Source organism: Gavia stellata, chromosome 13 (genome assembly GCF_030936135.1).
Source record: "Gavia stellata isolate bGavSte3 chromosome 13, bGavSte3.hap2, whole genome shotgun sequence".
NCBI lineage: Eukaryota > Metazoa > Chordata > Aves > Gaviiformes > Gaviidae > Gavia > Gavia stellata.
Window position 1 is genome coordinate 22,852,579 of NC_082606.1, and position 13,429 is coordinate 22,866,007.

The 13,429-nt window shown below is 37.1% G+C and overlaps 1 protein-coding gene across 1 annotated transcript in view; it reads left to right on the forward strand.

The window, feature by feature from the left end:
* Positions 1–13,429, forward strand: part of IQCH (IQ motif containing H) — a 71,160-nt gene that overhangs the window by 84 nt on the left and 57,647 nt on the right. The window contains 5 exon segments of the mRNA XM_059824141.1: positions 22–203; positions 927–1,043; positions 1,386–1,483; positions 1,829–1,943; positions 6,453–6,575. Coding sequence (XP_059680124.1) covers positions 22–203; positions 927–1,043; positions 1,386–1,483; positions 1,829–1,943; positions 6,453–6,575 — 635 coding nt within the window.

Genomic DNA, 13,429 nt, shown 5'->3' on the forward strand with positions numbered 1-13,429 from the left:
GGGAGGCGGGAGCGGGGACAGCGCAAGCGGAGGAGCGAGCCGGAGAGCGGGCTCGGCCTCCGTTTGACGTGCGCTCCCCCCCGCGGCGAGGCGGATGGTGCGGTCCGGCCAGCGCGTCCCGTTGCTAGGGGCGAGGGCGGCAGCCGCCATGGCCGGCTTGGCGGAGCCGGGGCGGGAGGCGGGAGCTGCCCTGGTGCAGGTGGGTGCGGGCAGTGCCCGAGCCGGCCCCGTCCTTGCCCGGCAGCCGTGGCGCCGGGGCCCCCGCGGGACCCCCTCCTCCCGCGGGGAGGCCGCCTCACACCTCGGCTGAGGGGCGGGCGGCGCGGCCTGCTGCTGAGGGGAGGGCAGGGCGCGGCTGAGGCGTCGCGGGTGAATTTTGGGTAAGGGCTTGGGCTTCGTACACGTTATGGTTCTTAGGATAACGCAACCTTGAACTTTTTTGGTTAACACGGTGTAAATATACATTTTTGACGTGGGCTGACGTTATCTCCTCACAGGCTGCCCCAACCTTTCAATCCTTCCTTAACGCTTTTGAGATCTCTCTAGAGTGAAGCCACCTGTGCCAAGAGAGACGTTTGAAATGTGTAAGGAAAGATCGTTCCTTGGCGAAGGACCTCAGTCCTGAAGTTTATTGCCATTGCTTTGCGAGATTTGTTTTAAAATTAACTTTTTTCAGGTTTTCTACAATCAATGGCTTTCATAGAATCATTTAGGTTGGAAAAGGCCTTTAAGATCATAAAGTGCAACCATAAATGACTTTAAAGTCATTGGCTTAGTATTCTCGTATTTATAAAAGTACAGAAGTATGGGAAGTTGCATGTATTTCTTTCCTGTATTTAGGAAGTTTTTGATTTGGATCAAATCCTGCTACGTAATCCCACAGGTTTTGGTTATGGGTATGATTTTTGTCATAACTTGCTTTTTAGGTTCAAGACGACCTTCATAAGCTTCAAGTGAAAAATATCAACTTAAAAAGAAATGTTGAAGCTGTGGATATTAGTGACCTGGAAACAGCAACTGAAAGAACTGATCTTGGGCTGAGAGTAAGTAAAATGGAGCAGATCCAGAAGACAATTCAGTTTTTGAGATCCCTGTCAGTAATTTACTTAGAGTACATGGGGCCATGTATTTGTCATGCTGCAAGATCCCTTTCTGTTTAAAAAATGATGGGATTCATCAGACATTACAGTTCAGAACCATGGCTTCCTTTTTTGGGCTGTCAGATTAACTGATATTGTGCCCCGTACCATTTTGTCCAACAGAAGCACAAAGCCTATCAACTTTTCAGTCAAGTGAAGATCTGGATTGCTAAATTAACTGACAAATAAATTTAATATCCCTCATAACTTTCTAATAGTCTAAACATTATTTTTTCCCTCTAACAGAAACATGCTGAAAATTATTTAAATGCTATAGACAGACAAGTGTTAACTGTTTCTTCTACTGATAATAAAGAAGTACATTCCAAAGAGCCCCCTAAATGGTAAGTGAAATAGCTGTTTTGTTGCAGAGACAATGCAGGTAGCAAGACAGAAAAAATGTGGTATCAGAATCTTGTAAAGCAAATGGCAATATTGGCCCAGATTAGGTTATTTTGGTCATTTGCTATTTTGGTTTTATCTTGTTTAAGTTAAAAAACAATACAAAAGTAAATGCAGTTCTAAGTAGCTCCAGCAACCTTCTGCTAACTCCTGTAATTTTTTTGCTAAATGCAAATTTAAATAAAAATATAGTCTTTCAGATTCAACCAGATGGAAGCAGTATGGGTTTAATAAGTAAAATCAAAGTAGATTTTAAAAACCTCACTGTTTGTTTCTTTCTAAATCAGGGGGCTTCATTTTGGTGCTTCTCAGAAACAGCTTATTTTACCACGAGTACCTGTTGAGCCCGTGACTGTCCAGGCATACAGCAAATCAGCACTACGCGTTTCTCAAGGCTCGCAGGTCTGAAATAACACACTACTTATTCTGCCAGAGACCACATTAAATGAGTAGACTGGTGTCTTGTAGGTTACCAGTTGATCCCTTAATGTTATGTTCTGACTCCACATGGATTAAGTTTTTGATAATATACCACCTCTGACTGAATGTGTTAAAAAATCCTCAGTAGAATGAGGGGGCTGAGAGATAGGACCCTTCTCCCAGCCTCACAGTCAGGATAAAATCTAAGCTAGGAAGGACTTCAGTATCATCATGGGTGCATCCACAAGCCTTCCATTCTTTATCCCACCCCCCCACCCCCCCCCAAAGTGTATTGCTGAAGAGGTCCGAAACCACGTGTTTGTTCAGCTTTAAGGTCCCAGTCCTGAAAATACTGTATGCTTAACTGTCATTCTGCAAGTAACATGTCTAAAATAAATGGAACTATACATTGGAACAGCATGAGCACAGATATAAATGGTTGTGGTGTTTGAGACTAAAAGTGTTTCTCTTTTTTGTTTTTGCATAAAAGATATGGCAAATTGCGGGAAGGACTTCTGTCTGTGTATAGTGTAGTCACCTCTATGATAAACATAGGCTTTCTCCTTGAAATCTGATTTTTTGCTGTTTTTCATAAACGTAATCCTTGTAAAATCATTTAAAGCCTTCTTAAAATGTTTGTAGATTAAGTATTTTTGCTTTTATTCTAAGCTGTGAATTTTGGCTGGTGAGTTCAAGGTGGTCTCCTCAAACATATTTTAGAAACAAATGAAGGCAATTAGTTGAATTGAAAAATACCCATTGTCACAATTTTGGGTTATTACTGTTTAAATTGAAGGGAGCTTTGAGTGAGAGAGAACCTTAAGAGGAGGCTCTCCATAGTTCTATTACTAGAAGCTAGGGATTGAAGCTACTTGAAAAGGTATAACCAGAATGAGCAGCCTAACACTGCTGATTATCTTTGTAAAAGAAGTCCCAATAGAAAGTAGTATTAAAATATTGCTTACTCTTGAAAAGATGGATAAGGTGCAGTGAAGATCTCTGATCTTTTCCAGGCAGTATTCCAACCCTGTCCTATATGAATACACTTCTATTGTGAGAAAAAAAAATTATCAGAGTTTCAGCTACTTTGTAAACTCTGTGTTATCTGTGGTCTTTCAACTCTTCATGTGCACCAATGAGCTTAATTTACAGTGGAGCACATGCTCTGTCCTGCCTTTCTCTTTGTCTTTTCATTTCTGGTATCTATGGCATCTGCTTAGAAATACATAGCCAATGACACACAAGCTAGCCCTAATTTCCCATTGTAAAGAAAATGGCAAACAGTGCTGGTTTGCCAGCTGTTCTTTGTGCCCAGCATGCCAACATAAAAAGCTTTTATTATTAAATAGTTGTGAAATCCAGCTGGGAAATTATCACCTACAATTCCTTACTTCCTGTCTTTTCCTCACTTGTAGCTATAAACAGTTTTGGTTTCTTTAAGCATACTTTGGTATTTTTTAAAATTCCTTTCTACTCAAAAGAAATATTAGTGAACTGAATAGTTTTCTGTTTGCAGACAGTATTTCCCAGTATGTAGGCTTGAAGAAATCAACATTTCAACTCGTAAGGGTTCTGAGAGAAATTAGTAATTCACATGGTAATATTTTTGTGCTTTGCAGTCCATAGTACGCTGTGTAAGAATAGAAATGGAGCATAAGTTGTGTTTGTAGTAGTTAGGGTAAAACAAGGTTGGAGTTAAATGAGCACAGATGCTATTTTCGCATACGCATTGCTTGAATACTTGTCATATGGGAAATAGCTTGCCCACAGGTGACAGAATAGGCTTAAAATTACGGTTTACTCACACATACAGTATTTCTGAGTCATAGCAGCAGCCAGATAAGACTGCAAATCTAGCTCACAGGGGGAATTGTGAAGCACTGTCCCCCGCTTTTTTTTTTTTCCCCTCACTATGTGTTGTAATTGGATTTCTTCTTCTAATAAAGCTTGAGAACCATAAAGAGGTGTCTTTCTCATGCGGTATTTGTAAAGCCTCTGTATAGCAATGGCTGAAAAGTTGTTATCCATTACTGGTAGATGTATAAGTTCAATTATTTTATTTAAAAACAAACCCAAAAATGCTTAATTGAAAGCACCTGAACTGATGCTTGTGCAGATCTGGTTTGGGTTTTTTTTTTTTGTAAAAGTTGATACTTCCTGTGACATTCTGAATACACAGTAGAAGTTAATATTCTCTCAACATTAATAGAGTTAAAGATGTAAATGAAAAGATGTTTCTAGTGGGCTCTAGAATATGCAAATAACATAAATAGCTAGACATGAAAAGTGGTTTAGTTACTGATAATACAAGTTGTTCTGAAGATTAATATAATGTAGCCCGTTCGTAAGGGAATTGGACTCTATTAGAAACCAAGTGCCACGTGCATCTGCAAAACAGAATTACATAGTGAATCAGATTAGTTGGCTTACTACATGATAAAATTGCCCTCCACTCTGAAATGACTTTTGTGTTGAAGTAGAACGAGATTTGAACTACTTAACTGTACTGAACACGTCAACCTGTTCTGTAAACTCCAGTATACTCCATGTTAATAATTGAGCACAATAATTCTCAATCTCCTTGAGCATTATATTAGTAATAATGTACTATTTGCCCTACTATTCTCATCTTTTTCTTATTGTGCATCAAGATGGTTCGAGATAGCTTAAATTTAAGACTTTGGATAATATAAATGGATAGATAATATAGATGGAAGAGACCCATGATACCATCTACTCCAGTTCCTGCAAATGTAGGATTGTCACTTGCCATACATCTAAGCTGACGAAGTAACTTTTATCAGGTTTTTGTATTAAGCATTTCAATTCTTGTTATCCTGAGTGGAATCTGCCACTCCAGCATTGATCATTTCACTATCAGTCTGAGTGAGGAGTCTGCATTGTGAATCGTCTCCTATTTTAATTGAGAAGGTGCTCAATTTTCCCCCAATTCTTGTTTAATAGCACAAGCAGTTTCCTTTCTGTACAGTGGTGTGTAATAGTAATAAAATAAATACCACAAAATCACTGATGAGGTGAAAATTGAACTTTCTGTCTCTGTGCAGCCATGTGGGTAAAAGAGTAATTGGCTTGGATAATAACTTTTGGTCTTACAAACTCAAATCTAAATGAGCGTCTCATTGATACATCTGCTTGTAATTACTATCAAAAGAAGATAATATATTGTGCAGATAAATAAATGAAACCATTTTTAGCACTTTCACAAAGTAATACAATTGTTTAATAGTTCAAATATACCTTTAATGATTCTTAGACTTTTTATGGCACATCTTGTTTGTCAAAAAATAGAATTCTCATAAATTTATTTTTACGTTTATGCAATAAAAGTATCAGCAGAGAGTTCTCCTGTATAAATATGTTTAGCTGGATCTACTATGTAAGGGAGCTTTTTGTATTATCGTATCCATGTAATGGGAATTAAGCACATACACTGCCAGGCCCCCAGCTCCTCTGAATTACCTTAGCTCTGGTGATATGTTAGTTTCTGCCATTTGAGGATTCTTCCTTATTCGGCACTGGTTGGTAAATAAACCCTGTTCGATGCAGAGTCTGGTTAGCAATGTTGTTGCAATGAAAGTATTGGGAGATACTACTACACTTGATACAGATCCAAGTGTAAACTAAAGTCCATGCATTAAGGTGAACCAAAACGTCTTCAACTTAAACTTCTGCTCTAGTAAAAATATATGGCATCACTTCTGGCTTTTATAGAAAAAGTACGTGATTTAGATACTTCTTATAACAAGAAGAAACTTTAAAAGTCTTCTGCTGTCCATCGGGATTTAAATAATAATAATTTTTAATTAGCAAAATAGTTGAATCCATTCCATGCAGATAACACAGTACATTAAGAAACTACTATGTTTTAATTCTTACTACTATAAGGATTTTTTATTTCCTAATTTACTTGTAAGCAAGTGCTCTGTCTGCATTGAGTCAATGGGCCATAACGGATCCAAAGAAGCTGTTCTGGTCCTTCAGGTCCATGATTCCTGAATTAAAGTCTCTGGCAAACATGGCCAAGGTAGATTGGACTCTTATTATCATCTGTGGGATGAATGCACATATAACGCCCTCCCAATAGATAGGGTGTGTATAAAACATTTGTTACAACACAGGTAAATGGAATTCACAAATGACCTATGTTAGTCAAGTGAGTCAAACCTGATTCTTTTCCACTCAAAGTTTAACTCAAAGGTGCGCATATCTGGAAATTTCAGAGCCTGTAATGAAATTAATTCAACAAATTTTGGCAAAACCATGTATGTGAAGAGTAGGTCTATGCCTTGTTAAGTTGTCCATCTAATCTAAAAGGCACTTTTTCATTGTTTGCCCAATTCTGTGTGGATAGTCAAATAACAAGAATTTTTATCATCATTTTGCAAATTTCTGAATATTAGCCCATTCCTGCTTATAAGCACTTCTGTCCTAGTGCCATTATTTTAAGGGTATGCATATTATATATTTCAGCATCAGCTGGAAATGGATATGAAAATTATGCTTGACCCAGAGAACATCAATAATAAAGCTGGTTTAAAACAACAGAACTATGAGACCAGGCTGCCACTTATAACTAAGAAAAAATCTGCTCCTGTAAGTAACTTATATTGTCTTTTGGGCTTATTATATGCATTACTTTTCACTATTGAAGTTAATACATATCAGATCTAAATTAAAAAAAAATATTTTTAAGTGAAAATACCTCATAATTTCCTACTTTTTGACATTGATATGTATAGTTCAAAACATTTTGAGTTACAATACTGAGGAAAACAAACCTGTAGCATAACAGGTTTAGGTAGCAAGACCCCAATCCAGCAAACATATAAGTATATATGGGAATGTGCATGGTAAGTAACCTCAGTAAAATCAGGGAGTGAAGATAAGCAGACTGGAGCTTGTGGAGTTTTGGATGTGACCCAAAGATCAAGGAAGAAGTAAAAGGGGTTTTGCTGACAAGAATGGGCTTTCAGTTGGTCATTCTATGGCCATTTCTTAAAAAGACAAGAATACACTCTGGTTTCAAATTATAACAGGATTGTTAGGAATGACTGAAAAATGCTTGTACTTTGCTGTGATGTTTTTTAATTGACTTTTGTTTTTAAAAGCAATCCTGCCACATGATTGCTGACACTGGCCACAAATCAATGTCACCGAATCAAAAAAATAGGCATTATACTGAAAGAGAATCAGAATCCTAGAGTGACTACATGAAACGAAGTGTCATTTACATCTTACTTTTCTGATGTGGTTTGGGAGGGAATGTCAGGTTCTACTTCTTAGCTGCATGCTGCGAGCGCTTACTTTGGAACGTGAGGGACATCTTCCATATGGAGATATTTCCATATCTTGTAGATCCCAAGCTGCCAAGCTACAAGGTATTCTGAAGCACAGCCTTTCTTTTATCTCTAGTCAAGCTGTTTCCCTTAGTACAAAACAATTATTTACCAAAGCTAAGGCTGAGCACTTACACAACTTGAACATTCTCAGACCAGAAAGAATAGAGAAGGGTGATTTGCTGGATACTAGTCAGGGCACTATTAGAAGAGTGTTGTGGAAGATTAAGTTTTGATTCTTCCAAATTTGTGTTCTGCAACCACTGCTCCTCTTAAATAAACAAATGAATGTGAAGATGCCATTTTCTGCAAAGTATTCTTTTAAAGACATTTTAATAGGCACAGACATCCCTCCAAAGATCAATTATGTTCACAAATTTAGCACAGTACTGTGGTCCCCATGAAAGAATATGTCCAATGATCTCACACAAGGATGCTCTTCTACAATGTGATTTATGTAATAGAAGCATTATGCAGCAAGCCCAGTGCTGTAAGAGACATTCTAGAGTATTTTGTTTTAAACAACAAACAGAATCTGTGAATGGCACAGTTGTAAGCTGCCACTTATAAAAAATGATTTTTGAAAGCTGTTGCCCAGACTAAGAGGTGATTTGTCTAACCCTGTGATATAGAGTTAATTAGAAAAAAGCATCATGGCTAATAGCTTTTTAGAACCACTCTAAAACACTCGCAGAGAGGAGTATTATACTACTGCAGAGCACCATGTGTTTTACCGCTCTCGCTGAAACGTGCTGATCAGAGAAAACTTCTTAATGTTGACTTAAATCACAAATGTTTAGTGTAAATTAGTCAAGCTCTCTGATACATATTTACAGTTGCTAAGGAACTGTTTATGACAGGGAGGTGGGCTGAAAAAAACAAGTAGGTATTTCTTATCTCTGATTTATTCTACAGCATTTACTGAAGTGAATGCTTTTTAGAAATTTTTGAATCCCATGACACAATCTGTGTTTTGAAATGTTCTAGCTTCCCTGGGAGTAAAATTTTGCAATTAGATTTGCAAAATCCACTACTGAGGTTGTGAATTAAGGCATTTTTGTTAAATGTCATCTGTACTAGCACTTAGAGGAATGATAGTTATAGATCACCAATAGTAACTAAAATAAATCAGTGTGTAGTTGCAAGTCTAAAAAAATAAATTAAAGTAGCTACAAGAATTAAGTTGGGTGCTACCTACCCTGTTTTTACTAAGCAGCCATTAGAGGGCAATATTTGTACGCACACATGCGGGCACACACACACATATACCCATGTACATGCCCTACGTATGTACATAAGTTCAAAGATTATCTCCCAAAAAAATCAGTGGCAGAAGGACTCTCATTGAAATAAATTAAAAACTAATTGCTTGGTTAACTGCATTCAGGCTTTTTCCAAGAGTTAGCATCTGAGTTTTCAAGGAGACCTGAGCATTTAAAAATGTGATGAGATTAAAAACAGACTGGTTTTGAGGTGACTAGATAGGTCAAGCACAAATCTACACGGACTTTTTATTATCCTGCTATGTGAGTAATTTGAAAAATTTTTAATAAGGATCTCATTGTTTCACGAAAAATGTCTTCTTTTCTTGCTCTTTTCGTATTATAAAGTTGCTGACGCTGGATTTTGACAGAGACTAAGAACAATTAACTATTGCCCTTTTGTACTTTTTGGGTCTGATAAGCACTAATGCTTCATCCTCTGTAAAGTTCTGTAGTTATCTTAAAATGAGGACTGTAATTCTGTTTGAAACACCGTGGGCAGACTGGGCATCGCTTTATTTTGTAGCCTATATCTGGATAACAAATGAAAAATGATGAGTAGATAATTACTAAATATGTATACTTCGCATGGAGTATCTAGCAAAACAAATAGTAATCTGAATTGCAGCAAAAATAATTCTGACAAACTGCTGCAATGTAGAAAAGCTTTACAACTATACCTTTCATTTTCACAGGACTGCTGTTCTTTTATAGAATTATACTGTCACTTTTTGGTCCTTGTTTTCTTATAAATGTATATTATACTGCAAACTTGGGAACCTTTTAATTTATTCATGAGGTAGAATTTAATATGGTGATGATTTCTAACCTTTATGAGTTGCATCTTATGTGGTGTGGCTATAATGGTGATGGCAGTGATTGTGTTGTGGTGGGGTTTTTGTTAAGCTAACTTATTTGAGCACAACCATTCTAATCATATACTTAGTTATTCATTCTTTATTCGGTATTTGCATCGCGCTAATCACTAATGCTTATCACTGAAAGTCTATTCATTTCCAAAATTATAAAGTAAGGCAATTCATTTCAAGTGACTAGAAGAAGTAGTAGAAGAAAAACAGGTCTTTTGGTCCTCCAAACCTGATTGTCTTTTAAACTTACACATATGGCTATAATTACAGTCAAAGCATAATTTGGCAGTGGTAGCAGAATGAGACTTAAACAAACTGATGTTACACTACAGTAATTCAAAATAAGCTTGTTGCATTTGTATTACGGTATGTAATCATAATAACCAGCTCAGTGAATTAATAAAATCTTCTTGTCACTAAAATAAAAAGGAAATAATTGGTGAGATAGAGTTAACTTAACAGATGACTATAGTCAGCATCCTTTCAACCTAGAAATCGGAATGTGAAGGTCACCCCCATCTCAGATGACAAACGTAGAACATTTTGTTGGTAAACAAATTAATCTTTTGAAAGGTCACCATTTGTTTTAAGTTTTTTATCCAGTTCTTGTCATCTGGAATTGGAGATTGACTGTCGTTTTGCTAGGTAGGGGTGCAGCCGAAGCTGCTGAAGCTGTTTCTGTACATATCAGCATTCCTTGACAAAACTCGGTGCCTGATTGTGATGCTATGGGCTGCTGGTTTACAGCTGTCTCCGGACAAGAATGGAGGCCCACCCCTGAATTCCAATAAGTTGGTCCTGCATATTCTGCCTCGTGTAAGCTGGCCCTTTGCCCACAAGTAAAATGTATTGTAGTTCAAGCCAGCAATTATCTTTCTTACTTCCTTCTGTGCTGCTTCTGTTGCCTTGTTCGAAAAGCAGATGTGGGATTCACCAAAGTTCTCCATCTATTCTCTTTTGCACCTGTTATGGCAGAATTTTGATAGAGGTGAATTTTTGGGAGAGCTAGCAGTAGGCAATCAAAGGAGCAAAGCTTGATTTTTCCAAGTACGTGGAAAATTGACAGTTCAGAGCAATCTCTGGTTACTTTAAGAGCTTAAAGTAGGTGGCAATAACATATGAGACCTGTTGTTGAAGGTGCCTAGTTGCTCCATATTGAAGGTTTTATGTTGAGCTTTCCATTTAAATTGGACTTTATTTTCTGTAGATGAACAAAATCTGAGGGAAATTATATGTATTATTATCTTAGTTTTACATCTAAGGAAAACTGTATTAATCATTAGATAGATAAAATGCTGGAATATGTAAACTGGAATGAGAAGGACAAATTTTAATTTTCTATACAATTTTCCTAGTCAGAAATATTCTTGAATAAAAAGACAACCAGTCATAAAAATTGTTCGTATTTTAAATCTCTTACAGAGACTGTTACAAATTTGACTCATCTGACCTTAAAATAGTTCCACTGACACTGGGGAGAATTTGTCCTTTACTTAGCATTCAGTATTTCTACATTGAATTCCACGTGCTGGTTCTTAGACTTGGAGGACCATTGGAAACCAGAGTTAAACACTTTCTTTATTTACTATTTATTACTAAGATTATTTGGCTCGATTGTCGGAACAAGATCCTTTTTCTCAATAGAAACTGATAGACAATGGAAATATGAGTGAAACTATTCTTTGATACTGCTTCCTTGCTTTGCTGCTCAGCGTGTAAATCAACAGAGAAAAAAACCCATCAGTTTAGACTGTAAGGCTGTAAAACTATGAAATGTAATGAAATCACCCAGTAATTCTTATCTAGACAAAACCAAAGCTGACCTGACCTAATGTGGGTAGTAGATTCGAGATTGGACTTGATATCCAACAGAGAGTCCTTCTAACCAACATTTCTATTATTCTGTGATTGAGAGCAAAGACGGACTATCACTCTGCCTTTACTCCATTTGAGTTTTTTACAATCTGAACTGATTTTCTCCCATTGCTCAAAACCTCCTCCTCCTGCATGAACAGCAGGCTCTGTTGATTTGTAACCACTTACAGGACAGATCCATTGAAGCCTCTCGGTATCCTTCCATACTGACATAGAAATTCTTTCTGAATTAGTTATCAAAGCAGCTTTGCAACTCTCTCAAAGTAAGTTTGTCTAAACCATACTTTCTTAGCTTACTTATTACAGTATCAGGATCAAGTAGCTTCAAAAGCCTTGCTAAAGTCAAGGTAAGTAGTACTTACTTTTTCTCCCCTATTCACAACGCTTGCTAACCTGTTGTAAAAAAAAAAATTAGATTGATCTGACAAATTTTATCTTGACAGGTTCAAGTTGCTCATTTATTTGTTACTTTCCAGGGGTTTATAACTAGCTTGTTTGGTTATTTAAGAATTTTTCCAAGAATTGTAGTTAAATCAATAGGGCTAGAATTCCTCAGCACATCCTTTGCCCCTTTCTAAAGATAGGCACTATGCTCTTTTCCAGTCTTTCAGTATATTTTCCATCCTACAAGAATCTCACCAGCAGTTCTGAGATTAAAGAACTGTCTAAAGCATCCTAGAGTGTATTTTACCAGGACCAGCCAATTTGAAAACTTCGGAGCACTATCTGATTTGTTTTGCCCTTAAGGTAGCCTAAGACCCCTTCCCTTTTGCACTACAATTTAATGAGTTGATTCTACTCATAACTAGCTGCTTTTTTACTGATAATTATGAATGTACTTAATTATGTAATTTTTATTACCCAGAATTTTCTTCCTACCTGCATCTCATTTTGTCTTACTTGTTTAAGCAGACAAGAAGCAGTCATCAGTATGCCCATTTTCTGTTTTCTGTATGCTTTTGTCTTTTGAGATCAATGAAGAACATATGATTTGTCCACTTTGGTAACTTGCTATCCTTCCTATTCTGCTTCATCTCTGGAATAGTTTGAGCTTGTTTCTGTAGTACATTTTATCTGTGGAACAGACCGTTCAATGGAGTTCCAGTTTCTCTTAGATTTGCCTTCTGCAAGCTCTTACCTACCAGTTTCCTGAGCATGTTGAAAACTGACCTTAGTTCCATTGATTTTATTTTGCTGTGCTTCATCCTTCCCTTTATAGGAATTATGAACTGTGTATGTCAAATCTTGATAGGAGATTCTTAGTAAAAAATGTGAAGGTAGATGGCAATTTGGAGAAGATAATCATGAAATGATAGATTACTCTGTTTACATACCTTTTCTACCATTACTATCAAGCTCTGTGGTTTCCTGATATTTACTCATCAAATCTCATCTATCTAATCTTCCTGGTTGATAAACTAGTTTTGATACATGATAGTACTCATCTTTTCTCTGTATTTAATACTAGTTGCTATTCTTTTACGGGGGGGGGGACGGGGACACACACACATATTTATAAACATATTTAAAAAAAGAAGTTGTTCTAGTTAAATATTGCTGTCTAGGTAAAAAGAAAACAAATAGAGAACTAATTGGAAAATCCCTATGGTGTTACAAGAAGTGCCCTATTTAAAATGAAGCAAAAAGAAAGTGGGAGATGTTTATCCACAGGAGAAAAACACTTTAGAAAGGGTAATAGAATTGTTTTTCTCATGTCCCAGGTTAATTACATTCAGAAGCGCTTGAAATGAAAAAATAGTTTTTCAGCACACTCCAAGCATATTATCAAGCAAGTAAGCCTTATTCTGCCCTGCAAATTAAGTGCTCCCTTACAGCCCTGTAAAACTGTACTTTAAAAGTACCCATGACGAAGCAGGCTGTGTGCTGACCTCAGTAAAGCATACTTGCTGAATCATAATCTTTGTAACAAACTTCACTAGAAGACGTTAGTCATGCAGGAAAATGTTTGAGGTTCCAATCACCTCGTAGCAGCAACAGTTGCTTGGGTTCTGCCAGAGAGGAAGCAGGTGAGGTGCCTACAGGTTAGCGTTGTATAGGGTGTGATCCTTTGCTTCCATGCTGCTTTGGGTCTGTCTACACTACAA